Below are 25530 nucleotides of genomic sequence, written 5' to 3' on the forward strand. Positions count from 1 at the left end.
AATCATTAATTGTGAAAGTATTAAATAATTCATATCAGTGTAAGGCCAGGAGGCGGCCACACGGGTAGGGGGAGCTGTGTGGCGTGGACTGGGCGGTTTTTTGGGTTAGAGGGTCTCAGAGAAACACAAAAAGGGCTTCAGTCTCAAAGGGTGCAGGTTGAACACAGGAAATACGTAGATCTAAGAACAATCGGGGTAACAGTTGTAAACTGTCGTAACTGTGTTGGAAAAGTATCAAAGCTCCAAGCGCTAATACAAAGTACTGATGCTCAAATCATTATAGGCACTGAAAATTTGCTTAAGGCGGAGATAAGTTCAACCGAAATTTTTGCGAAGGACCTAACAGTGTTCAGAAAGGATAGGCTACATACAGTTGGCGGTAGGGCGTTTGTTGCTGTTAGAAGTAGTTGATCTTGTAGCGAATTTGTAGTAGATAGTTCCTGTGAGTTAGTATGATTAGAAGTTATTCTTGGCAACTGGAATAAAATAATAGCTTGAGCCTTTTACCGACCTTCCAGTTCAGATGATTCAATTGCTGAAAGGCAATTCACACATCTACCGACTTAAAAAAAAAAAAGGTTCAAATGGCTCTCAGCACTATGGGACGTAACATCTGAGGTCTTCAGTCCCCTAGAACTTAGAACTACTTAAACCTAACCAACCTAAGGACATCATACACATCCATGTCCGAGGCAGGATTCGAACCTGCGACCGTAGCGGTCGCGCGATTCCAGACTGAAGCGCCTAGAACCGCTCGGCCACTCTGGCCGGCGCCTACTTCAATTTACCAAATTTTCAAATGTATGTGAATTCCTAAGGGACCAAACTGCTGGGTCATCGGTCCCTAGACTTACACACTACTTAAACTAACTTATGCTAAGAACAGCACACACACACACACACGCATGCCCGAGGGAGGACTCGAACCTTCGGTGGGAGGGACAGGTTTCAGCCCGAAGGCAGACGTAAAGCATCATCCGAAATTGTGCTAAACGCATTCTCTGAAAATTATTTCAAGCAGTTAGTTCATGAGCCCACTCCAATAGTAAACTGTTGTGAAAACGCACGTGACCTCTGAGCAACCAATAATCGTGAGCTGATAACGAGCATCAAAACGAATATATGGATTAGTGAACACAAGGTTTTCGTAGCGAGACTGCATATTGTAACTTCCAAATCCTCCAAACATAAATGAAAAATATATCTATTCAAAAAAGCAGATAAAAATTTGCTTAACACCTTCCTGAGAGACAATCTCTCCACTCAGTCCAAACTAATAATGTGAGTGTACACCAGATGCAGCTTGAGTTCAAAGAAATAGTATAGACAGCTATTGAGAGATTACACCAAATAAATTAACAAACGATGAATCTTATCCCCCATGACAGAGAAAATAGGTCAGAACACTGTTGCAGAAACAAAGAAAAAAGCTTCTCAAATTTAAGCGAATGCAAGACCCCCAAGATAGGCAATCCTTCATATAAGGTCGAAATTTAGCACGAACTTCAATGCGAGATGCTTATAATAGTTTTCAGAATGAAACTTTGTCTCGAAACCTGGCAGAAAATCCAACGAGATCCTGGTCGTATGTAAAATATGCTAGCTGCAAGGGGCAGTCAATGCCTTCTCTGCGCGACAGCAATGGAAATTCTATCGATCCCAATGCTGCTAAAGCAGAGTTACTAAATACAGCCTTCCGAAGTTCCTTCACCAAAGAAGACGAAGTAAATATTCCAGAATTCTAATCAAGAACAGCTGCCACATGAGTAACTTAGAAGTAGGTATCCTTGGTGTACTGAGGCAGCTTAAATCACTTAAGGAAGGTAGGTCTCCGGTATGCACTGTATACCAATTTTGTTCTTTTCTGAGTATGCTCATGCACTACCTCCATGCTTTACAATCACATACAATCGCTCGCTCGACGAAAGAAAGGTTCAAATGGCTTTAAACACTATGGGACTTAACATCTGAGATAATCAGTCCCCTAGACTTAGAACTACTTAAACCTAAGTAACCTAAGAACATCACACACATCCATGCCCGAGGCAGGACTCGAACCTGCAACCGTAGCAGCCGCGTGGTTCCTGACTGAAGCGTCTAGAACCGCTCGGCCACAGCGGCCGGCTCGACGAAAGATCCGTACCCAAACACTGGAAAGTTGCACAGGTCACACCGATATTCAAGAAAGGCAATAGGAGAAATCCACTAAATTACAGGACCATATCATTAACGTTGTTATACAACACGATTCTGGAACATGTGACCGCACATTACGAATTACCTCGACGAGAACTGTCTATTGACACATACTCAACACGGATTTAAAAAACATCGTTCTTGTGAAACACAACTAGCTCTTTACTCTCACGAAGTGTTGAGTGCTATTGACAAGGGACTTCAAATTGATTCCGTATTTCTCGATTACCAGAAGGCTTTTGACACCGTATTTCCAAGCGGCTTGTAATCAGATTGCGTGCTTATGGAATAGCGTCTCAGTTATATGACCGGATTCGTGATTTCCTGTCAGAGAGTTCATAGAGTTGGCAGAAAGTCATCGAGTAAAACAGAAGTGATATCTGGAGTTCCCCAGGATAGTGCTATAGGCCTTCTGCTGTTCCTTATCTAGTCGTATACAAACTATTTAGAGAAGCAGTCTTAGGTTGTTTGCAGATGACACTGTCGTTTACCGCGAAGTAAAGCATCAGAAGATTAAAACAAATTGCAAAAGATTTCGAAAATGTATCTGTGTGGTGGCAGTTGACCCTAAATAATGAAAAGCGAGAGGTCATCCATATGAGCGCTTGAAGGAATCCGTTAAACTTCGGTTACACGTTAAATCAGACATATCCAAACGACATAAATTCAGCTAAATACTTAGGAACTACAACTGCGAACAACTTAAAATTGTAAAGAACACATAGGAAATGTTGTGAGGAGGGTGAACCAAACACTGCCTTTTATTGGCAGAACACTTAGAAGATGCAACAGATCATCTAAAGATACTGCCTACACTACTTCAACGGCAACACGTTTTTTATTATCGGGAAATAGGGTTGAGAGTGTCACGGACTTGACATAGGATTGAGGTGGACATCATTAAAACAAAGGCGTTTCTTGCTGCGGCGGGATCTTCTCACAAAGTTTCAACCACCAGCTTTCTCCTCCGAATGCGAAAACATTGTTTTAACGCTGATCTGTGTGACTTGTAGAGTATCCATGTAGATCAGATGTAGATGTAGATACAGCACTGAATGCAATGTTTCTTTACGTTCTATTCCCGCCTAACACTGTTAGTTACCGATGTTCCCACTAGGTGGCATGCGCGAAAGAGTTGTTCCAACAGACACCATGGAGTCGTGTAACGGTACAGAGCTTGGCGAGTGTTGTTTATGGTTTCATAAATACAAATCCGCTTCAATTCAGGACAAAATGTCGCAAGCCACCACCTCAAAGGCAAACTGTTATTACTTGGTACAATCGTTTCACAAAAACGGGCTGTGTATCACGTAGGATGCGAGGTCAGGGTCGGCTAGCAGTCTCTGATGAAGCAGTTGATCCAATTCAGCAGTACTACATTCGTAGTCCGGATAAATCAACGAGACATGCCGGATAAGAATTGAATATCTCTAGTGTTGCAGTGGGGAAGATATTACAGAAACGCCTGTCACTCAAACCCTACAAAGTAGAGCTGTTGCAAGCTATAAGTGAAAGTGACAAAGAAAAACGAGCTGAGTTTGCGTAGAAACTATTAACAAAACGCAGACTGCAGATAATTTTCTTTGTGAAATTGTGTTCAGTAATGAACTACCTTCCATATCTGTGGTAAAGTGAATCTGCATAATATTTGGATATGGGGTGAGCAGGAACCACATTACGCAATCGAACATCGATAGGACTCGCCTAAGTAATTTTTTTTTCTTTTTTGTGTGTTGTAAGCTGGTATAATAAGATTTACGGTCATTTCTTTTTTGCTGAGTCAACCGTAACTGACATAACGTACCTGGATATGCCAGAACATCACCTAATGTCTCAATTACAACAGGATACGGGCACAGAATTTATTTTTCATCTAGATGGTGTGCCACCACGTTATCATCGTGATGCTGTCGCGTATCTCCGTAGGAATGTCCCGACTTGGATTGGACGTGGCGGAACAATATCCTGGCCTCCACGATCATCTGAGTTACTCCCAATAGACTTCTGTGTATGGGGTCACATTAAAGACAGAATGTTCGTTCCTCCGCTTCCTGGAAACGTCGACGGCCTGCGTCAAGGAATATTACGAGGGTGGTTTGAAAAGTTCTCGGGCTCGCCACGAGAGGTCAGCGCTAGCGCAACGAATTGTTCAAATGATATTCATTGGAGTGTTTCCAGTAAACATGTGCCACGTCAGTGCTCTTGGAAGAGAGCTGTGGCTGTGTGTGGCTCTGTTGTTGTTTCCGCGTAGTGATTTGCGACGACGAAAAAAATCGAGATTCGAGCAGTGATTAAGTACTTCGTAAAGGAAGGTATTCATACCGACTTTCTGAATACACTGGGGAACTCTGCTCCTTCATATTCAACTATTGGCAAGTGGACAAATGAATTTAAATTTTGTGCGGTAGCGTTCTCGCTTCCCGCGCCCGGGTTGCCGGGTTCGATTCCCGGCGGGGTCAGGGATTTTCTCTGCCTCGTGATGACTGGGTGTTGTGTGATGTCCTTAGGTCAGCTAGGTTTAAGTAGTTCTAAGTTCTAGGGGACTGATGACCATAGATGTTAAGTCCCATAGTGCTCAGAGCCATTTGAACCTTTTTTTTTATTATTTAAATTTGGTTGGGAAAGCTTAGGTGATGATCCGAGCAATGGTAGGCCAAGATGTGTCACTACTCTAGACGTCATTGCAAAGGTGCACAAAATGGTCATTGAGGATCGCCGATTGGAAGTGCGTGAATTTGCTCACGCTTGCCAGATGTCATCTGAAAGGGTATATCACATTTTAACTGAAGAATTAGAAATGAAAAAATTATCTGCAAGATGGGTGGCGCGACTCTTGATAGTGCATCAAAAGCGCATGAGAATGGAGAATCGGAACAATGTTTGGCCCGTTTTAGGAGAAACGAACAAGACTTTTTGCGCCAGTTTGTAACCACAAATGAAACTTGGATGCACTACTATACCCCAGAGACAAACAACAGTCAAAGCAGTGGAAACATGCTGATTCTCCGCCGCCAAAGAAAGCAAAGATAATTCCTTCTGCGGGGAAGGTCATGGCATCAGTGTTCTGGGATGCGAAGGGGATTCTGTTTGTTGATTATCTTTTCATAATGGTTCACATGGCTCTTAGCACTATGGGACTTAACATCTGAGGCCATCAGTCCCCTAGAACTTAGATCTACTTAAACCTAACTAACCTAAGAACATCACACACATCCATGCACGAGGCAGGATTCGGACCTGCCACCGTAGCGGTCGCGTGGTTCCAGACTGAAGCGCCTAGAACCGCTCGGCCACACTGGCCGGCAGATTATCTCCCCACTGGGCAAACAATTACTGGTGAATGTTATGCTAACCTCCTGAACAAATTGCAACAAAAGACACATGAAAAAGGCCAAGTTTAGCAAACAAGAAAGTCATCTTCCATCAAGACAATGCGCACCCGCACACATGTGCCGTCGCCACGGAAAAATTACACGAACTAAGGTATGAACTGTTGCCACACCCGACTTATTCATCTGATATGGCTCCACCAGACTTCCATCTCTTCCTAAAACTGAAAATTTTTCTTAGTGGACGAAGATTCACATCAAACGAAGAATTGGTAGCAGGAGTTGACAACTATTTTGCATGCCTACAGGAAACTCATTTTCGAGATGGGATCAAGGCACTGGAACATCGTTGGAGCAAGTGCATTAATCTACAAGGAGACTACATTGAAAAATAAAAAAAGTTTCAGTGATGTAAGTACTTTTTTTCTATGCCGTTCCGAGAACTTTCCAAACCGCGCTAGTACAAGCAGCTGCCACCATAAATCAAGACCTGCTTCATAGAATTCGGCAGCTGACAACAGTATTTGTGGTATTACAAAAAGTAGCTGCATTGAACGTTTGTAAATAAAACTTAAAGATATACTGCATTCAATGTTGTGTCAAACATTTGTGACAATTATTTACCTTTTCCACAATTAAAGGTTACTATTGTATAACTACGAGGGTTGGAACTTTAGTAGTGGCAACTATTTATTTACAACTCGTACAAAATAGATACGTGTCACAAAGTTTTACTAACCTTCAAAGTAGTCACCAGCATTGTGTATAACCCGTTGCCAGCGATGTGGAAGTTATAGGATACTCTTACAAGGGAACCTCCTCATCGCACCCCCCTCAGATTTAGTTATAAGTTCGCACAGTGGATAGGTCTTGAAAAACTGAACACAGATCAATCGAGAAAACAAGAAGAAGTTGTGTGGAACTAGGAAAAAAATAAGGAAAATATACAAACTGAGAAGTCCATGTGCAGCATAGGCAACATCAAGGGTACCTCGAGCTCTGGAGCGCCGTGGTCCCGTGGTTAGCATGACCACCTGCGGAATGAGAGGTCCTTGGTTCATGTCTTCCCTCGAGTGAAAATTTTATTTTCGCAAAGTTATGATCTGTCCGTTCGTTCATTGACGTCTCTGTTCACTGTAAGAAGTTAAGTGTCTGTGTTTTGCGACCGCACCGCAAAACCGTGCGATTAGTAGACGAAAGGATGTGCCTCTCCAATGGGAACCGAAAACATTTGATCGCAAGGTCATAGGTCAACCGATTCCTCCACAGTAAAACACGTCTGATATATTCTATACAACACTGGTGACGGCATGTGCATCTCATGACAGGAATATGTTGTTGACCCACCTAACTTGTACAGTTGGCGAATGGGTAAAAAGATTCTTCTACTTTGCCCGATTTAGGTTTTCTTGTTTAGGTGTAGCGTCCGCATATTACGGCGCAGTTACCTCGCATCGGACGGACGGATAATAATTGTCTGAAAATAAAAAATTAAAACTTTTCACTCGAGGAAAGACTTGAACCAAGGACCTCTCGTTCCGCAGCAGCTCACGCTAACCACGGGACCACGGCGTTCCTGAGCTTACACATTCCTTAATGTTGCCTATGTTGCTCATGGACTACTTAGTTTGTATACTTTGCTTTTTTTTCATAGTTGCACATAACTTCTTCCTGTTTTCTCAAAAAAATGGTTCAAATGGCTCTGAGCACTATGGGACTCAACTGCTGTGATCATAAGTCCCCTAGAACTTAGAACTACTTAAACCTAACTAACCTAAGAACAGCACACAACACCCAGCCATCACGAGGCAGAGAAAATCCCTGACCTCGCCGGGAATCGAACCCGGGAACCCGGGCGTGGGAAGCGAGAACGCTACCGCACGACCACGAGATGCGGGCCTGTTTTCTCGATTGACCTTTGTTCAGTTTTTCAAGGCCTATCCACTGTGCCAACTTATAACTAAATCTGAGGGGGGTGCGATGGGGAGGTTCCCTTGTTAGCAGTGCCAGTTGTGTTGACAGTTCGAGCGGCGCGGTCTATTGCCCGACGAATTTGCAGCAGTTCTGAAGCGAATGCCGTGAAGTGTTTCCTTTAGCTTAGTAGTCGAGTTGAACTCACGAAGGCTTAAGTCAGGGGAGTGCATAGGTGGTATAGCACTTAGCAGCCCCATCAGTCAAACAAATCAGCATTGTCCTGCAAAATGATGGTCCGGTCGTGCAGAAAGTGTCATCGCTTCAGTCTCTATGCTGTTCATTTTTGGAATAGAGCCTACAACCAGCTTAGAGACAGAAATGATGACACTTTCTGTAAGATATGACCATCATTTTGCAGGACAATGCTCAAGCACGTACAGTGCAAGCAGTTACTGATTCTTTGACTGATGGGGCTGCTAAGTGCTGTACTACCTACTGCACTCCCCTGACTTAAGCCCTCGTAAGTTCAGTTCGATTTCTAAACTGAAGGAAACACTTCACGGAATTCGCTTCAGAACTTCTACAAATTCGTCGGGCAATAGACCGCGCCTCTCAAACTGTCAACACAACTGGCACTGCTAAAAGTATCCTATGACTTCGACATCACTGGCAACGGGTTATACACAATACTGGTGACTACTTTGAAGGTCAGTAAAACTTTGAATGACGTATCTATTTTGTATGAGCTGTAAAGAAATAGTTGTCACAATTAAAGTTCCAACCCTCGTAATTTATAAACACCCTGTATATATATGAAGTTGATTTGATAAGTCTGGCAAAGAATAGTAAGAAAAAATGTTCGTTTCATAAGCAACTCACCTTACTTCTCAATATAGTCGCCTCTGAGGGATATAAACTTGGTACAGCGATCGTCCAGCTTTTTCGTTCCATCGAAAAAATAGGTTCTGCAAAACTCTGTAAAATACTCGTTGACTGCAGCTATCACTTCCTCATTTGATGATAATTTCTTCCCAGCAAGCCAAATTTTCAATTTGGGCAAGAGGAAGAAGTCACTGGGGGCTAAGTTTAATGAATAGGGTAGATAAGCAACTAGTTCAAAGCCCAGTTCATGCTCTTTCGCCATTGTTATCCCTACTGTGTGGGATTGTGCATTATCCTAGTGAAGGAACAATTTTTTGCGTGCCAATTTTGGACTCGTTTCAGCCAACGCAAGTTTCATACGATACTAGCATAGTAGGATCCAGTTACGGTTCTGCTTTTTTCAAGTATCTATGGGGATTATTCCATAGGAATCCCAGAAAACAGTGACCATCCCCTTATCAACTGAGGAAATTATCTCCGCCTTCTTTGGTGCACTTTCACCGCATTTTGTCCATTGTTCTGAACATGGCTTTGTCTCTGGTGTGTAATGATTGATTCGGGTTTCATCAACAGTCACAAATCGGAGCAAAAAGTCTTGCGGACAACGATTAAAGATCGTCAGACATTGATTTGAAATGTGCTGGATGCGCTTTTGGTCGACTGTGAGCAATCACGGCATCCACCTCGCACGCAGCTACTTCATGGACAATTCTCCATGCAAGATATTATGCACTCGCTCAGTTGAAATGTCTACAGTCTCAGTACTCACGAAATTTTATTCGGCGGTCTTGGATTACTATATTATGGATTTTGTCAATGGTTTCCTTTGTGGTCGGCTGGAGCATGATCGTCTTCGGTACCTGACCAACCGCATTTATATTCATTAATCCAAATGTAAATCACCTTCAAAGATGGTGTAGAGTCCGCATGAACTGCATCCAGTTATTTTTTGATTTGTGTGGTAATCCAACCCTTCGATTGAAAATGTTTAATAACTGCACAAAACTCCATTTTCAATCACAGTCGACACTCTGGCAATTCCGACGGCTGCCAATAATGAACTGTGCAGTGTACATTGTTGAAAGTCCTTGGAATAATCAAGCTCACCCAACCATGAAAGTGCATCAAAAAAGTTCCATTCTTCTATGGAAATTTACCAGACTTATCAAAACACCTTCGTAAGTGATCTGGCAGATAACGTCGGGAAGTTGCAACTCCAGAAGACAGCAGCGAAAAGACGATTGATGCAGGGACAGGCAGCTGGTTCTCAACGTAAATAAATGTGACGCATTGTGCATAAATAGGCGAAGAGCTCCACTACTGTTCCGTTACACTTTCGTGATAAAGCACTGGAATCAGCAACTACCATAAAATAGCTACGAGTAAGCTTCTGGAGCGAGTGAAATGACCACACAAAGCTGGCAGCAAGAAAAGTAGGTGCCAAGCTGAGACTCAGTAGAAGTGTCTTAAGGAAATGTGATTCATCCACGGAAAAAAAGTCTTATAAAACTCTTGTTCGACCGACTGTTGAGTATTGCTCGCCTGTATGGGACCCTCATCACGTCGGATTAATGGAATATATGGAGAAGGTCTGGTGAAGAGCAGCGCGGTTGGTCACGAGATCGTTTAGTCGAGGCAGAAGCATTACGGAGATGCTGAACAATCGTCACTAACAGACGCCACAAAAGAGGCGTTGTGCATTAGAAAAAGGAAACATACACTCGGCTCCTTAATCTCCTGCCTGTCGGGTTCCGTTATTGAGAAGGCTACTATATCTCCGATAGGAAACACCTGTGTCAGTACGAAAGAGATGTTAGTTAAGCTAATAGGCATCATCCAACTGATAATTAACAACATGTGGCGTCTCACGAGGTTTCATCTAAGGACCTTTACTTTTTATAGTGTACGTGAATGTCCTTTCATCAGTAACATAGCCAGATGCCAAGTTTGTTTTGTTTACAGATGAGACAAATATTTGCAAAAAAATATCAAATCGAGTATAGCCTTAGAAAGATCGATTAATGCAACTGTCATGGACATTAATAAATGGCTCGCAGCCATTTCTTTGTCACTAAACTTTGAAAAAAAAAACACTATATGCAGTGTAGACTCGTAACAAGTTTCCCGTCAGTACTTATATATGGCTAACATATTACGCGAGCAGATACAAAAAGATGACAGTGTTAGATTCTTGGGATTACAGCTTGATAATAAATTCAAATGAGAGGAGCATACCACAGAACTTCTGAAACCCGTAAACAGATCACTATTTGCAGTGCGAATGTTGTCAGACAAGGTGATAAAAAAATTAAAAAGGTAGCATGCTTTGGTTAATTTCATTCCATCATGTCATACAGGATTTTTTTTTTTTTTTTTTTTTTGGGTAATTCATGAAGCCAAGCCAACGTTTTCCGAGTCCAGGAACGTGGCATGTAAAAAGGATTATTTGCGGTGTGAAAACAAGGACGTCCTACAGAGGCCTGTTTGTGGAACTAGGGATACTAAGGTAGCGGTCGGGGTTCAGGGACACTACGAGGTGCATTCAAGTTCTAAGGCCTCTGATTTTTTTTCTCTGGACTGGAAAGAGATAGAAACATGCGCATTGTTTTAAAATGAGACCGCGTTCATTGTTAATACGTCCCAGAGATGGCAGCACCGTACGGCAGATGGAATTTTACCGCCAGCGGCGAGAATGAGAACTGTTTTAAATACTTAAAATGGCGACGTTTTCCTTACTTGAACAGAGTGCAATCATTCGTTTTCTGAATTTGCGTGGTGTGAAACCAATTGAAATTCATCGACAGTTGAAGGAGACATGTGGTGATGGAGTTATGGATGTGTCGAAAGTGCGTTCCTGGGTGCGACAGTTTAATGAAGGCAGAACATCATGTGACAACAAACCGAAACAACCTCGGGCTCGCACAAGCCGGTCTGACGACATGATCGAGAAAGTGGAGAGAATTGTTTTGGGGGATCGCCGAATGACTCTTGAACAGATCGCCTCCAGAGTTGGCATTTCCGTGGGTTCTGTGCACACAATCCTGCATGACGACCTAAAAATGCGAAAAGTGTCATCCAGGTGGGTGCCACGAATGCTGACGGATGACCACATGGCTGCCCGTGTGGCATGTTGCCAAGCAATGTTGACGCACAACGACAGCATGAATGGGACTTTCTTTTCGTCGGTTGTAACAATGGATGAGACGTGGATGCCATTTTTCAATCCAGAAACAAAGCGCCAGTCAGCTCAATGGAAGCACACAGATTCACTGCCACCAAAAAAATTTCGGGTAACCGCCAGTGCTGAAAAAATGATGGTGTCCATGTTCTGGGACAGCGAGGGCGTAATCCTTACCCATTGCGTTCCAAGGGGCACTACGGTAACAAGTGCATCCTACGAAAATGTTTTGAAGAACAAATTCCTTCCTGCACTGCAACAAAAACGTCCAGGAAGGGCTGCACGTGTGCTGTTTCACCAAGACAACGCACCCGCACATCGAGCTAACGTTACGCAACGGTTTCTTCGTGATAACAACTTTGAAGTGATTCCTAATGCTCCCTACTCACCTGACCTGGCTCCTAGTGACTTTTGGCTTTTTCCAACAATGAAAGACACTCTCCGTGGCCGCACATTCACCAGCCATGCTGCTATTGCCTCAGCGATTTTCCAGTGGTCAAAACAGACTCCTAAAGAAGCCTTCGCCGCTGCCATGGAATCATGGCGTCAGCGTTGTGAAAAATGTGTACGTCTGCAGGGCGATTACGTCGAGAAGAAACGCCAGTTTCATCGATTTCGGGTGAGTAGTTAACTAGAAAAAAAATCGGAGGCCTTAAAACTTGAATGCACCTCGTAGTATTGAGCGTCAGTGACAGAGGGGAGCAAAGGTCATTATTTTGTCAGGAATGGTGGGAAGGAAGCGACACTTTGTGGGCGGTGCGGTGGACTCTTTCCTCGGCTCAGTAGGGGAGGTGTGAGTGAAACATTGGTGGTTTCACTAACAGTCATGTACTGAAACATAAGACCCTTTAAACAAACAGATTAATACATTGTGTTTTAACTCGCTCAATTCCTCGCGGCGGCAGATCGGCGGAGTCGCAGCGTGCAGACTCCGGTGACAGCTGATGCAGCGACGGCTCGTGTTGCAGCGGCGCGCTGGTGGCTTATTCTTCCATTCAGTACTGTGCCCGTGACTCACTGCGGCAGCGGCGTGGTCTTTGCTCGTTGCGTTATTAACAAGCGGCTACGGCGTGACGAGGAGTGATCCGTCCCGGAATCGAACCAGCGACCCTCAGGTTGGGCGTCTTCTGGCGAAGTTCATCAACCTCTGGGCTCACAGGTCACCCATATGGCGAGGCCGCAGCCCCTTCGTCGTCATCAGCCACCTGGGTAAGTACCACTCGAACTTCTTTCTGGTAACATCTGGGACGGCATCTTTTGCGTTGTCCTATTGGCGCGGTATCGACTTCTGCTTCTGTCGAGCAGCGTAGCGGCTCAGTCGTCGTAGCGAAGTATGACGTCCGCTGACTAACCATCGGTCTGTCCATCCGGACGACGTTTCTTCATGTCTTCTAGCACCCCTTGAAGGACCTCCTCAAAGGACCACCTTACACCCGTTTGTCGGAGGTATTTATTCGGTGTTTTTGCCAATGTCGCAAAGTTTCTAGGGCGGCGACTGACTCTTCTGTCGTTGATCTGTGCTTCTCACGTTGCACGCAAACGTGACTCATGTGTCGGCTTTCCATTGTTTTACCTCTATGCTGGTGTGGTCGGGCATTGCCCTGTCGTCTCCTCCGCATCGCCAGATACGTCACGTACGTGAGTTCAGCATGCTGACAGTTCCTGGAGCATTGACCACTGATGTGCGAACAGCGCTGGTCTTTGTTCTCCTTCGAAGCGTTGCCCGTCTGCTCGGTCGCCGATCTGTCGAAGTACTGCTGCTGCGCAAACTCCGCTAATCATCGGCCTTCTCACGTTGAGCAGAAACGTGATCAATGTCACACACGTGGCGGTTTTCCTTGTTCGACTGCTGCCGCCTCCGAATATTGTGGCTTAACGTGTCACAGTCTCTAAAATGTTCACTTAACCTATAATAAGTCTTTCTGATTCGAACAAACATAAACAACACATAATTATTATATATATAATTATTATACACTCTATAGTAACTACTGCTTCCCAATATATTTATTCCTAAATGAAATTGTCATTAAAATATATCTCTTTTTCTAAACCAATATTAGAAATAAGAATAAATTTGACAAAGATTATAAGTCACATACTTTGTTCCTGAAAGGCGTCCATTATCCACGAACACAAATTTTCAATGATTTGGCAAATCCATAAAAGCTTTAACTACTTACAAAGTTCAGTTTAAGAGAAGTCTAAAGGCTTTAGTTTTGGTCAACGCCTTCTACTCTGTTGTATTTCTTAGCAAAAGCGTTTGATGTGTACATATTACGAATATTTTCAGTTAACGCGAGTAGTGCGTACAATCTGAATTCAGTACAAATTCAGTGCCATAATGTGATCATCGTAATGTGTAAAAGGTGCTGGGTAGGAATCACTAACTCAGATCTGCATATTTAATAATGGTAATATAAAAAGGATAAAAACTTATAAACGATCAGCACGTAGCCATGTGGACAAATTAATTTGGATGTGAATACAAACCGACTCTTTCCATGTCATTACGATTTATCGTGCAAATGATCCATGAAACATGAAGCAAACTATCCAACTAAGCGTTGTAGAGTGATTCTTCTATTCGGTGACGCATGGTTGCAATAGCCTAAGAATTATGATATGAATATATTTTGTGATAAGTTTATTATTACCTTCGAAATGAAATATAACATTTATTTGTCTAGATCTCGAGTTTAGGAAATATGACCAGTTTAGATCGTGCTAAAAATCATCTTCACATCGTAAGACGTCATTGCAGAATGTGTGTTACATGTTGTGCAATCAAGTACAGTGTCATTAAGACTTTTTAAATGAAAAAAATGGTTGAAATGGCTCTGAGCACTATGGGACTTAACTGCTGAGGTCATCAGTCCCCTAGAACTTAGAACTACTTAAACCTAACTAACCGAAGGACATCACACACATCCATGCCTGAGGTAGGATTCGAACCTGCGACCGTAGCATAAATGAAAACATGTTAAAAATTTCTTAACATTGCACATGCAGGAGGATAATTACACTTAGGATCTGTGGAAGAGACGGCCGCTGTGGTCGAGCGGTTCTAGGCGCTTCAGTCGGGAACCACGCGGCTGCTAAGGTCGCAGGTTCGAATCCTGCCTCGGTCATGGCTGTGTGTGATGTCCTTAGGTTAGTTAGGTTTAAGTAGTTCTAAGTCTAGGGGACTGACGACCTTAGATGTTAAGTCCCATAGTGCTTAGAGCCATCTGTGCAAGGTACATTAGAATATGTTTCTTCTTTGTAAAAATGTACTGTGTATTCTCTGACATATTCTACTGCCTGGTGGATCCCCTCAATATGGATCTTTGGGAACGAAAAGCACATTTGATTTAATCATCACAAAGAAGTTTACTGTTGAAATTCTGAGAGGGTACTTTCAACGGATAGTTGAGCAACATTCCATTTCTTCCTATATACATCTCACAAAACGAAATGATGAGAAAATTTGAGTAGTTATAAGCCATACGGTGGCTTACCGTCTGTAATTATTCCCAGCTCACAACTGTCAAATGGACTGATAGGTTTATGAAAGTGTTCTCCGCTACACACCGTACGTTGGTTTGTGGAGAATAGATAGCGATGAACTACCTGTCGAAACAGAAGAGGGACGCGTTGTATTTTAAGAGTAAGTCATTTCTCAAAGCCGACTCCCGATGCTACCGGTCATTATCTTGATGGATACTTTGAGAAAGATGCTGAAGTGAGAGAGAAAATGGAGAGTGCCAGGGGGACGCAAAAGGTACACAGAGTGGGCGCCAGCTGTGGCCCTGACCTTTGGCGCGATGGGCGGAATTCCCCGCGGCTGGCGGGAGACGCGTCCATCTCGCCTAGCCCGTCACCACGCGCTGCGTCTTCTGCCTCGGGCTGGCTGCAGGGTCGGCGTTAGGTAACGCCGCTAAGAGGCACCCACAACCCGCAGGCTGGGCTCCCTGCGGTTTCGCCGCTTCCTCTCTGCGTGAAACCGTGCCGGAAGTTTGTGCTTACGAAAGGGTCCACTGCTTTTCTGATAGCTCGCATCTGGTGCGATATGGAAGTTGGGAAATACCATGCGGTGTAGAATATCTTCACAACACTGCCGTGGAAACAAAACAGTTTGTTATCACAACGTAACAGCAGAGCAGATGGAGAGGACAACAACGTTTATCTTACAACTGAGGCACAACGCTACCGATCATTGATGAAATTTTCCTGGATAGCATCGTACCAAAGTCTCCGACAAAATGGGTATACGGACGTCCTTGGAAAGAGAGGAATGCACAACAGGCACGGAGTTACCCCGGTTTCAATACAAGCCATACATACCTAAACTTAAGGCGAGTACGTATAAAATATGGATGGATGATTAGACTTTAGCATCCTGTCGAAGGGGTCGTTAACTCGGACTGTGGAAATTGTAGAAGGCAACCCATCGTCTTCTTTCGTCCCAGTATTCGCCTTAAGAGATCTAGGTAAACCACAGGAAAGATGGCTGGACGGGAATTTCAATCGTCATCCTCCCAGATACGAGTCTAGTGTCTCATATCGCTGATTTATGCTTATAGATGGCGGCAGAGGGAGCGAGCGCTCCGCCTCCCAGAAAGAACAAAGAAATTTTGTGGTTTATGGATTGGGCATGGGGTGGACACCACAGAGAGGTGCCACTGTCACGGCAATTTCCTACTCGGCCTCCACGGAATAGGCGTCAGAGGCTCTTCACTTGTTTGCGAGACTCAAGTGCAGGTGTTGTAAGTCACGATTTCAAAAAAATGGTTCAAATGGCTCTGAGCACTATGGGACTTAACTTCTGAGGTCATCAGTCCCCTAGAACTTAGAACTAGTTAAACCTAACTAAGCTAAGGACATCACACACATCCATGCCCGAGGCAGGATTCGAACATGCGACCGTAGCAGTCGCGTCACGTTTTCCTTGCGGCCAAGTGGCAAGCCTGTCAGCAGGTGACTTCTGCAAAAGACTGTGCAAATTGAAACACTAATTTCCCACCTGTATCATCACTCTTATCACATTAGGGAAAGAAACAACTTACGTAATCATCCGTGTATTGCTTAATTCTCACGTAATGCAAGCCATCGTATAACCAGAACAAATTACTATATTTGAATTGTTCTTTATTTTTTTTCCCTCAGTAATCTGAAAGATATTTATTGTTTTGTTCGCCTGTTACCATAACAGAAAATGGCAGCTGTGTTGAGAAAGTAAGACGTAGAATATCTATGCGTAAAAGAGCTTTCAAAAAGTTGGAAGGTTTGTTGACGGCAAAGATAATTCCAACAGCCTAAGAAACAGAGTCACCAAGTGTTTCGTCTCGACAATAGTATTATATGGCTGTGGATCATGGACAATCAAGAAAGGGAGGAAAAATACTTGGATGATTTTGAAATGCGTTTGTGGGGCCTACAGTTTAACGTATACTCGGAACCACGGGGCGGCTGATAATTATTATTTCTATTATTATGTATGTATACCCTGGCTGATGAAAAGTAGCAGAAGATTAATATTGCCTGTTCTGACTATCTTATTCCTCTCAAGAGCCCAGCTGGTAATGGGTTGGTACATGACTGGTGATGCCGGGGTTTCTGAGCTGAAAGCTCTTCAGGACCATAAGTCTTCTGTTAACATAAACTCTGGGCAAGCTAGAGCGACAATCCTGGGGCGTGAAGGTCGAACGTTACGTGTCCCAAAGAACAGATGGTCCTGACTTCACTGCCCGGATAGCGAGAATGGTAAAGCTCCGCCGTTCTGGCCTCAGAAGGACCAATTACGACAGACCGACTACCTTATCAACATCAGCCAATACGTCATCTGGATGCGGTATGGAGAAGTGTGGGCTCAGCATACCGCTCTCTAAGCCGTTATGGGATTTGCAGACGTTGGAGCCGCTTTTTCTCATTGAAGTAGCTCTTCAGTTGGCATCGTGAGGCTCAGTGAACCCCGTTCCAGTCCTTCCATCAAGGAAAAATATCTGGCAATATCGGGAACTGAAACCGGTACCTCCACACGGCAAACCACCATGGAGACCACTCAGCTAAGAGGGTGGACGAGAATGGTAAAGATCTCTATAAGAACCTATCAGTCTCCAGGAACGAGACTTCTTGACAGATTGAAACTGATTTCAGGATAGGGATACGAACCGGGAACTGCCCTGAAAACTTTACTTCTACTTCAGAAACTTCACATAAGCTCCCCTACATACCTTGCTGGACTAACACTCCTGGGAGAAAGGATGCTATGGAGACATGTCTTAGCAACAATGTAGGGGATTGTTTTCACAATGAGAACTTTCAAAGCAGTGCACACAACTTTGCAGAGTGAATACTTTGATTCTTTGAGGATCCAACACATTGCTCTGTAAAAGATTACCGTTTTTATACAGTGTTATCGTTGAGTCAATATTGCAATTGTGCCGCTTAAACCGTAGTTGTTATTGTGGTCTTCAGTCCAGAGACTGGTTTGGTGCAGCTCTCCATACTACTCTATCCTGTGTAAGCTTCTTCATTTCCGAGTAACTACTGCACCCTACACCTTCTGAATCTGCTTTGTGTACTCATCTCTTGGTCTCTCTCTACGATTTTTACCATCCACGCTGCCCTTCAATACTAAACTGGTGATCCCTTGATGCCTCAGAACGTGTCCTACAGCTTAAACTAGAGAACGATTTAATTTTGGAGTCAATGTCATGGGAAGTGTCTAAAGTCAAGGAATTTTAAAAAAACTCATATCTTCGCTATGTGCTTCCTATTAAGTATTTTCTCCTGTCATCTGCTTCCCTGTAGTTTTATGTATCCACACAGGGCGATTCTTATTAACGTTTAAAAATACCGAAGCGATGTAGATGACGCTGAGACATGTAATTTAATGTAAGACTCAAATGGTCACAAATATCGGAAAAACCCAAAAATGGATGAGAAATGTTGAACATGTGACGTCACCAGATGAGGTACCTCGCCGCACGTGCAGTGGGTGGGCATGGAAGTGAAGGTATGACTGAGCGGTGCAGTACTTGCATTCGACCAAACGGTGCAAATTTCGAACACCTTCTGTAAAAGGTGCAATGTGATCCATTGTAAACGTAGACGTTACAAAATTATTGTCCTCACTATAGCCAAGTAAAAGCTTTTCTTACACTGCATTTCTTTGAAAGTAAAGAAAACATTGGTCATTTACTGGTAACGACGCAATTCGGAAGCTTACGCTCATTTATTTGTGACTCAGTGTGGTTGGTTTTTGTTGTACTGTACTTTGCAATAACCCGGAGGAGACCGCGAGACCGGCAAATAAAATCAGATATCTTATGTCAATGTAAATATAGAATTGTCTAAGGCAATGAAGAAAATATTGCCTGCTAGACGTAAGACTCGAACCTGTGCTCCACGCTCTGAAATAGCGCACCTGAGCCGAGCGCCACACCGACATGAATACTTCATTGGCGTTGGAAAGATCAGGTGCGACAGACGACGTTTGACGGGGTATGTCATTTGGTGGTGTCACGTTTTCAACATTTATCATCCAGTTTTGGGATATTTCCCACATTTCCAACCCCATGTGCATTGTATTAAACGACATGTCTCAGCGTTATTTATATCGGTTCGGAGGTTTTTAAACGTTAATAAGAATCAGCCCCTATAATTGAAAATTTTATACTTCTCTTATTAAATACAGTTCTCGGACTCGGTTTTGTAAATCATTTTCCGATTCTGTTTTACTCCGCTTGTCATAAAAGTTGAATGACAAATTTAAAAAAATTAAAAAAAAACAAATTGCACCTAACAAGTAATGATACTAGCTCCTATCGAAGTAGTTTCCTTGACTATTTTCACACAGTTGCCAACGTTTCTGGAGGTCATGGAAGGAAGGAGGGAAATTTTCAACTGCGATGCTGGGAAACTACTTTGTCTCAGCCCATTGGATTCTCCGATATCTTTATGAAGCTTTCCTTTCAGTAGCCTTTTCACTCGCGGATACAGGAAAAATTCGCAAGGCGAGAGGTCGGGTAAAATGGCGGATGTGGGATGGCAACAACAGAATGTCTAGCCAGATATTCGGTAACAGATAAAGCAGCATGGGGTCTTGCATCGTCGAGCAGTGAGAAGTAGTCCTGAGAATGCCACAAATCAGGGCGGCGACGTCGCGTTGCTTGTCGCAAACGTTTCAGTACTTCGATGTAAAGATTTTGGTTCGCTGTTTGACCTGGAGGAAAATACTCATGGTGAACTAAGCCTTTACTTTCAAAGAATGCGGTCAACATTCTTTGTTCTCGAAAGTTGTTGTCTGACTTTTTTCAACTCTGGTGAGGGTCATACTACTGGCTCCAACTTTCATTCCCAGCAATAATCTTTGGCAGAAATGAGGGATCACGTCTGGCTCCACAGAGTTGTTCAACAGAAATTCTTCATATTTCCTCATTCGGGGCGGCCGAGCGGTTCTAGGCGCTACAGTCTGGAACCGCGCGACCACTACGGTCGCAGGTTCGAATCCTGCCTCGGGCACGGATGTGTGTGATGTCCTTAGGTTAGTTAGGTTTAAATAGTTCTAAGTTCTAGAGGACTGATGACCTCAGAAGTTAAGTCCCATAGTGCTCAGAGCCATTTTCCTCATTCTGTTCGTCTATTACTGCGGGAGGGACGAGTTTTGCATGAAGTTTCCGTTTCCCTAAATCTTCACGTAAAATCTTATGACACACATCACGATTCAAATTGAGTTCTTCTGATATCGCACGCACAGTTACATGACGGTCTTCTTCCAATAGCTGCCTTACACACTCCACGTTTGGATCAGTATGTGCTGTAGACGAATGATCAGCTCTGGGATCGTCTTGCACTGAATCTCTGCCTTCACGAAACCTTTTGCGCCACTCGAAAACACGAATTCTTGAAAGTTCCTCGCCTGCGTATGCTTGCTTAATCATTTTCCATGTTTCACTAAGGGCTTTCCCGAGGTTAACGCAGAACTCAATGTTCACTCTTTGCTTGCAATCAGACTCTACTGATTCGCCGCAACTAATGCGCCAAGTACCCAAACAGCCCTGCCACCTGGTGAGTTTGTGCAGAAAGGCGGCGAAGGCCATTTCAAGGACGCCCACTTCCTAGTTAACATAAAAATAGCATTTGTTCCTTTTTAGTATTGCAAAGTCAGAAATAAAAAACTTGTCTTGGAATTTTTCTGACAACTTGTCCACCTCTGTAACCGAGTGGTAAGTACATCTGACGGCCGTGTGGAGGACCTAGGTTCAGTCTCGGTACTGTTGAAAAGGTGTCCGTGGTAGGAGGACTGTAACGGGGTGAATTCAGCACTGTGATGCCAGGTGAGTAGCTACTTGAAAGAGAAGAAGCTGTTCCCAGGTCTGGAAAGCCGACGGCGACTAGGAGAGCGGTTTGCTAACTCTTTGCCCCTCTGTGCCACAGCCGAATTATGCCACATGGCAGAGGATAACGCAGGTCGGCATTGCATGGTCCTCTGGGTTTGAGTGTACAGTTTAGTTTCTTTCTCTGGTTGTAATTACTTCGCCATTTTCAAACAGTTGCAAGTTGATGTTTGGTACCACGTTATTATCTTGGGTTGGTGCATAAGTTCGTAGCGTTTTACCATAAGTTTAATAAACAGAACAGACACTCACAGCATAACTTTAGTTATCAATAATATGAAAGGTAAAGGCACGAGAGAGGCAATTCTGATGTTGCGGTTAATAATGCAGCAAGACTAAAGAAAAATCAAGACATGTTCATAGGATTTGTCGACCTGGAAAAAGCGTTCGACAATGTAAAAGGTGCAAGATGTTCGAAATTCTGAGAAAAGTAGGGGTAAGCTATAGGGAGAGACGGGTCATATACAATATGTACAACAGCCAAGAGGGAATAATAAGAGTGGATGACTAAGTGCTCGTATTAAAAAGGGTGTAAGACAAGGATGTAGCCTTTCGGCCCCACTGTTCAGTCCGTATATCGAGGAAGCAATGATGGAAATAAAAGAAGGGCTCAGGAGTGGAATTAAAATTCAAAGTGAAAGGATATCAATGAAACGATTCGCTGATGACATTGCTATCCTGAGTGAAAGTCAAGAAGAATTACATGATCTGAACGGAATGAACAGTCTAATGAGTACAGAGTATGGGTTGAGAGAAAATCGAAGAAAGACGAAGGAAATGAGAAGTAGTAGAAATGAGAACAGCGAGGAACTTAACATCAGGATTGATGGTCACGAAGTAGATGAAGTTAAGGAATTCTGCTACCTAGGCAGTAAAATAACCAATGACGGACGGAGCAAGGAGGACATCACAAGCAGGCTAGCAATGGCAAAAAGGGCGTTCCTGGCCAAGAGAGGTCTACTAATTGATGTGTTGGCAGAAGAGCCAACACCGTGTTGCTAGAGGAGGCCGAAATGCACGCGTTTAATATCACGCAGACTGGCGTGAGATCTGGAACAGTTAAAGGAGTTGAGTTTACTAAATAAAGTACGAAATTCTTGGAATACTTAACTTTAATCCATAATTGGAGAACATCGCTCTTGTTGATACATTAATAACAATCTCAATATAAACTGGTAATGGCGCCTTGCTAGGTCGTAGCAAATGACGTAGCTGAAGGCTATGCTAACTATCGTCTCGGCAAATGAGAGCGTATTTGTCAGTGTAGCTTCGCTAGCAAAGTCGGCTGTACAACTGGGGCGAGTGCTAGGAAGTCTCTCTAGACCTGCCGTGTGGCGACGCTCGGTCTGCAATCACTGACAGTGGCGACACGCGGGTCCGACGTATAGTAACGGACCGCGGCCGATTTAAAGGCTACCACCTAGCAAGTGTGGTGTCTGGCGGTGACACCACACTAATAGCAAATATCGGTCTTAATTTGAGGAAGAAATTTCTGAGAGTGTAAGTCTTGAGTAAAGCATTGTATGGTAATGAAACACGGACTGTGGGGAAACCGAAACAGAAGAGAATCGAAGCATTAGCGATATGGTGCTACAGACGAATGTTGAAAATTAGGTGGACTGATAAGGTAAGGAATGAGGAGGTTCTCCGCAGAATCGGAGAGGAAAGGAATATGTGGAAGACACTGACAAGGAGAAGGGATAGGACATCTGCTAAGACATGAGGGAATGATTTTCATGGTACTAGAGGGAGCTGTAAAGGGAAAAAACTGTAGAGGAAGACAGAGATTGGACTACATCCAGCAAATAATTGAGGACGTAGGTTGCAAGGGCTACTTTGAGATGAAGAGGTTGGCACAGGAGACGAATTCGTGACGGGCCGCATCAAACCAGTCAGAAGACTGATGCCCAGGAAAAAAAAAAAAAAAAAAAATCTCACCTTCACTGTTTGTCTGTCAATGCTGGGGTAACTTTTCGACTCTGCGACTGCAGAAGTCACATGGTTTTCAGGCGAAGAACTCGTCGAGCTAGGTTCAGAGAACGTTTTCATCCGACAAGGAAGTTCCTAGTAGAGTGTTCACCACCAGTAACGATACAGGATAGGAATGGTTGGTGTTGTTCACGAGCCCGTTGATAACGTGCAAGCAGAGACAGACATATGTCCACCCGCTGATTTTTGTGAGTTTGACTTAGAGCACGCGGTACCCATACACCCGATTTTTGAACCTTTCCCATTGCATACAAATGTCAGACGATGGTGGAATGATCACAGTTTATCATATTCGCCAGTTCTCGGATAAACTGCCGTGGATTAATGCGTTTTAACGATCTTCATCAAACCCGGAAGGGCTTCCTGAACGTGGAGAGTTACTAATGTCAAAATGACTTTCCTCAAAACCAGAAAACCATTTTCTTGCTGTGCTCTGTACACTGACATTGTCCCCATACATGGCCGCCTACCCCGCCGTCACCCCGCTATTGAACTCAAACAGAAGAATATGTCGGGAATGTTACGATTTCTCCATTTGGCACTCCATTTTCCAGCGTCCACAGCTCCGCTCACTATCTCCAAATGAAAAAATGACAATTTGTAAACTCAAACAGCAACAGTGAACTACAAATAATAAAATGACGTGACGAAATGACAGAATGTAATATTAGACAGCAACAGTGAACCACAAATAAAAAACTGACAATCGATAAATAAACATAGCAACCGGAATACCAACATGCAAAACTAAAACACTACGAACGTATGCACCAAGCTAATATTTCACAGTAAAGTACGAGTTAGTAGCATCTTTGGAAAGAACGCACACCAGGTTTCAGCCCTACTGGTCTATTTCTTTGTGTTTGGTATTCTTGTGAATCAAGGAAGTCGAGTGATTGTCAAAAAACGGACGAAGAAGAATTTCGTGTGGTGATTAAACAATACTTTGTGGAAGGCAAACCACATCAGGAGACCAAAGAGAAGCTTGATAAACATTACGGTGACTCTGCATCTTCGATTAGAACAGTTTATAAGTGGTTTCAAAATTTTCGGAGTGGCCATATGGGCACAAGTGATGCTGAACGTTCTGGACGCCCTGTGGAGGTTACGACTGCAGAGATCATTGATAAAATCCATGATATGGTGATGGATGACAGAAGAGTTAAGCTGCGTGAGATTGCTAGTGCTGTCGGCATCTCGAATGATCGGGTACATAATATTTTGCATAAATATTTGGACATGAGAAAGCTATCCGCAAGATGAGTTCCGCGATTTCTCACGCTTGACCAAAAACGGAATCGTTTGAAGTGTTGCAAGGATGATTTGCAGCTGTTCAGGTAGAATCCGCAGGACTTTAAGCATCGTTTCGTCACTGTGGATGAAACATGGATACATTACTATACTCCTGAGACCAAACAACAACCTAAACATTGGGTTACCAGGGGAGAATCTGCACCAAAAAAGACGAAGACCAGTCCTTCGGCCGGAAAGGTTATGACGACTGTCTTTTGGGATTCACAAGGGATAATCCTCATCGACTATCTGGAAAAGGGCTGAAAATATTACAAGTGCATATTATTCATCGTTATTGGACCGTTTAAAAACCGAGCTGCAAGAAAAACGCCGGCGATTGGACCGCAGAATAGTCCTTTTCCACCATGACAGTGCACCACCACACACCTCAGCAGTTGTGGTCGCAAAATTAATGGAAATAGGATTCCAACTCGTTTCACATCCCCCCTGTTCTCCATAATTGGCTCTCTCGGACTACTATTTGTTCCCCAATTTGAAGAAATGGCTGGCGGGACAAAGATTTTATTCAAACGAGGAGGTGATTGCAGCAACTAATAGCTATTTTGCAGACAGTTCCTATTATTCCGAAGGGATCAACACATTAGAACAGCGTTGGACGAAGCGTATAAGTTTAAAAGGAGACTATGTCGAAAAATAAAAAAGGTTGCCTCCAAACATGTAGTAGTTTTTATTTTTGCACGGACTTTTCAAACGACCTTGTACATCTTTTAAATCACTAGAAGCGCATTGTTTTTAAATATTCAGTACTAATTGTAAAAATAAATTGTGCGCAATGCAGTTTGTTTGTTTAACATATTAGAAGTCATCAGACGAGAAAGCCACCAGAAGAAGCCATTATCGTCGACAAAAGTGTTTGAATCGTCGGTGTATGCTGTCGGCCGTGTAGCTTACTGCTGATTGACACGGGGCCCTCACTCTTGCAGACGAGCCTGGCGTGGAGCTGTTCGCGGTGCACGCCAACATCAACAAGGAGATGCGCGACCTGGAAGCTGGACAGTTGTCCGCCGACGTGTTGCGACCGCGCGACGGCCGCTGGGTCTTCGAGGACCACAAGACGGCGCTCCGACCCGGCGACCGCATCAACTACTGGCTCTACGTTAAGCGCGACGGTCTGGGATTCCGTAGGGACGGCGGCACCTTCGCGGTCACAGGTTGGTACCACTGCTACTTCCACATGCCCTTCGGGTGGTCGAGTACGTTTCACGCTGCTTTTTACAGGAACTGACGTAATCGTGTCGTAGTGGCGCTGTCAGGGCAACCAGAAACGAAGCTTTAGATTTCTCGATCGCTGTAGCATCGAGCTGGCATTCTTGGATGTGTTAGTGACAGGAGAAAACCAGAGTTG

General features: G+C 43.7%; 1 protein-coding gene across 1 annotated transcript in view; it reads left to right on the forward strand.

The window, feature by feature from the left end:
• Positions 1–25530, forward strand: part of LOC126473773 (gram-negative bacteria-binding protein 3-like) — a 49378-nt gene that overhangs the window by 13853 nt on the left and 9995 nt on the right. The window contains exon 3 of the mRNA XM_050101038.1: positions 25109–25336. Within this exon, the coding sequence (XP_049956995.1) occupies positions 25109–25336 (228 nt within the window). The remainder of the gene's footprint in view (positions 1–25108; positions 25337–25530) is intronic.

Source organism: Schistocerca serialis, chromosome 4, assembly GCF_023864345.2.
Source record: "Schistocerca serialis cubense isolate TAMUIC-IGC-003099 chromosome 4, iqSchSeri2.2, whole genome shotgun sequence".
Classification (NCBI taxonomy): Eukaryota; Metazoa; Arthropoda; class Insecta; order Orthoptera; family Acrididae; genus Schistocerca; species Schistocerca serialis.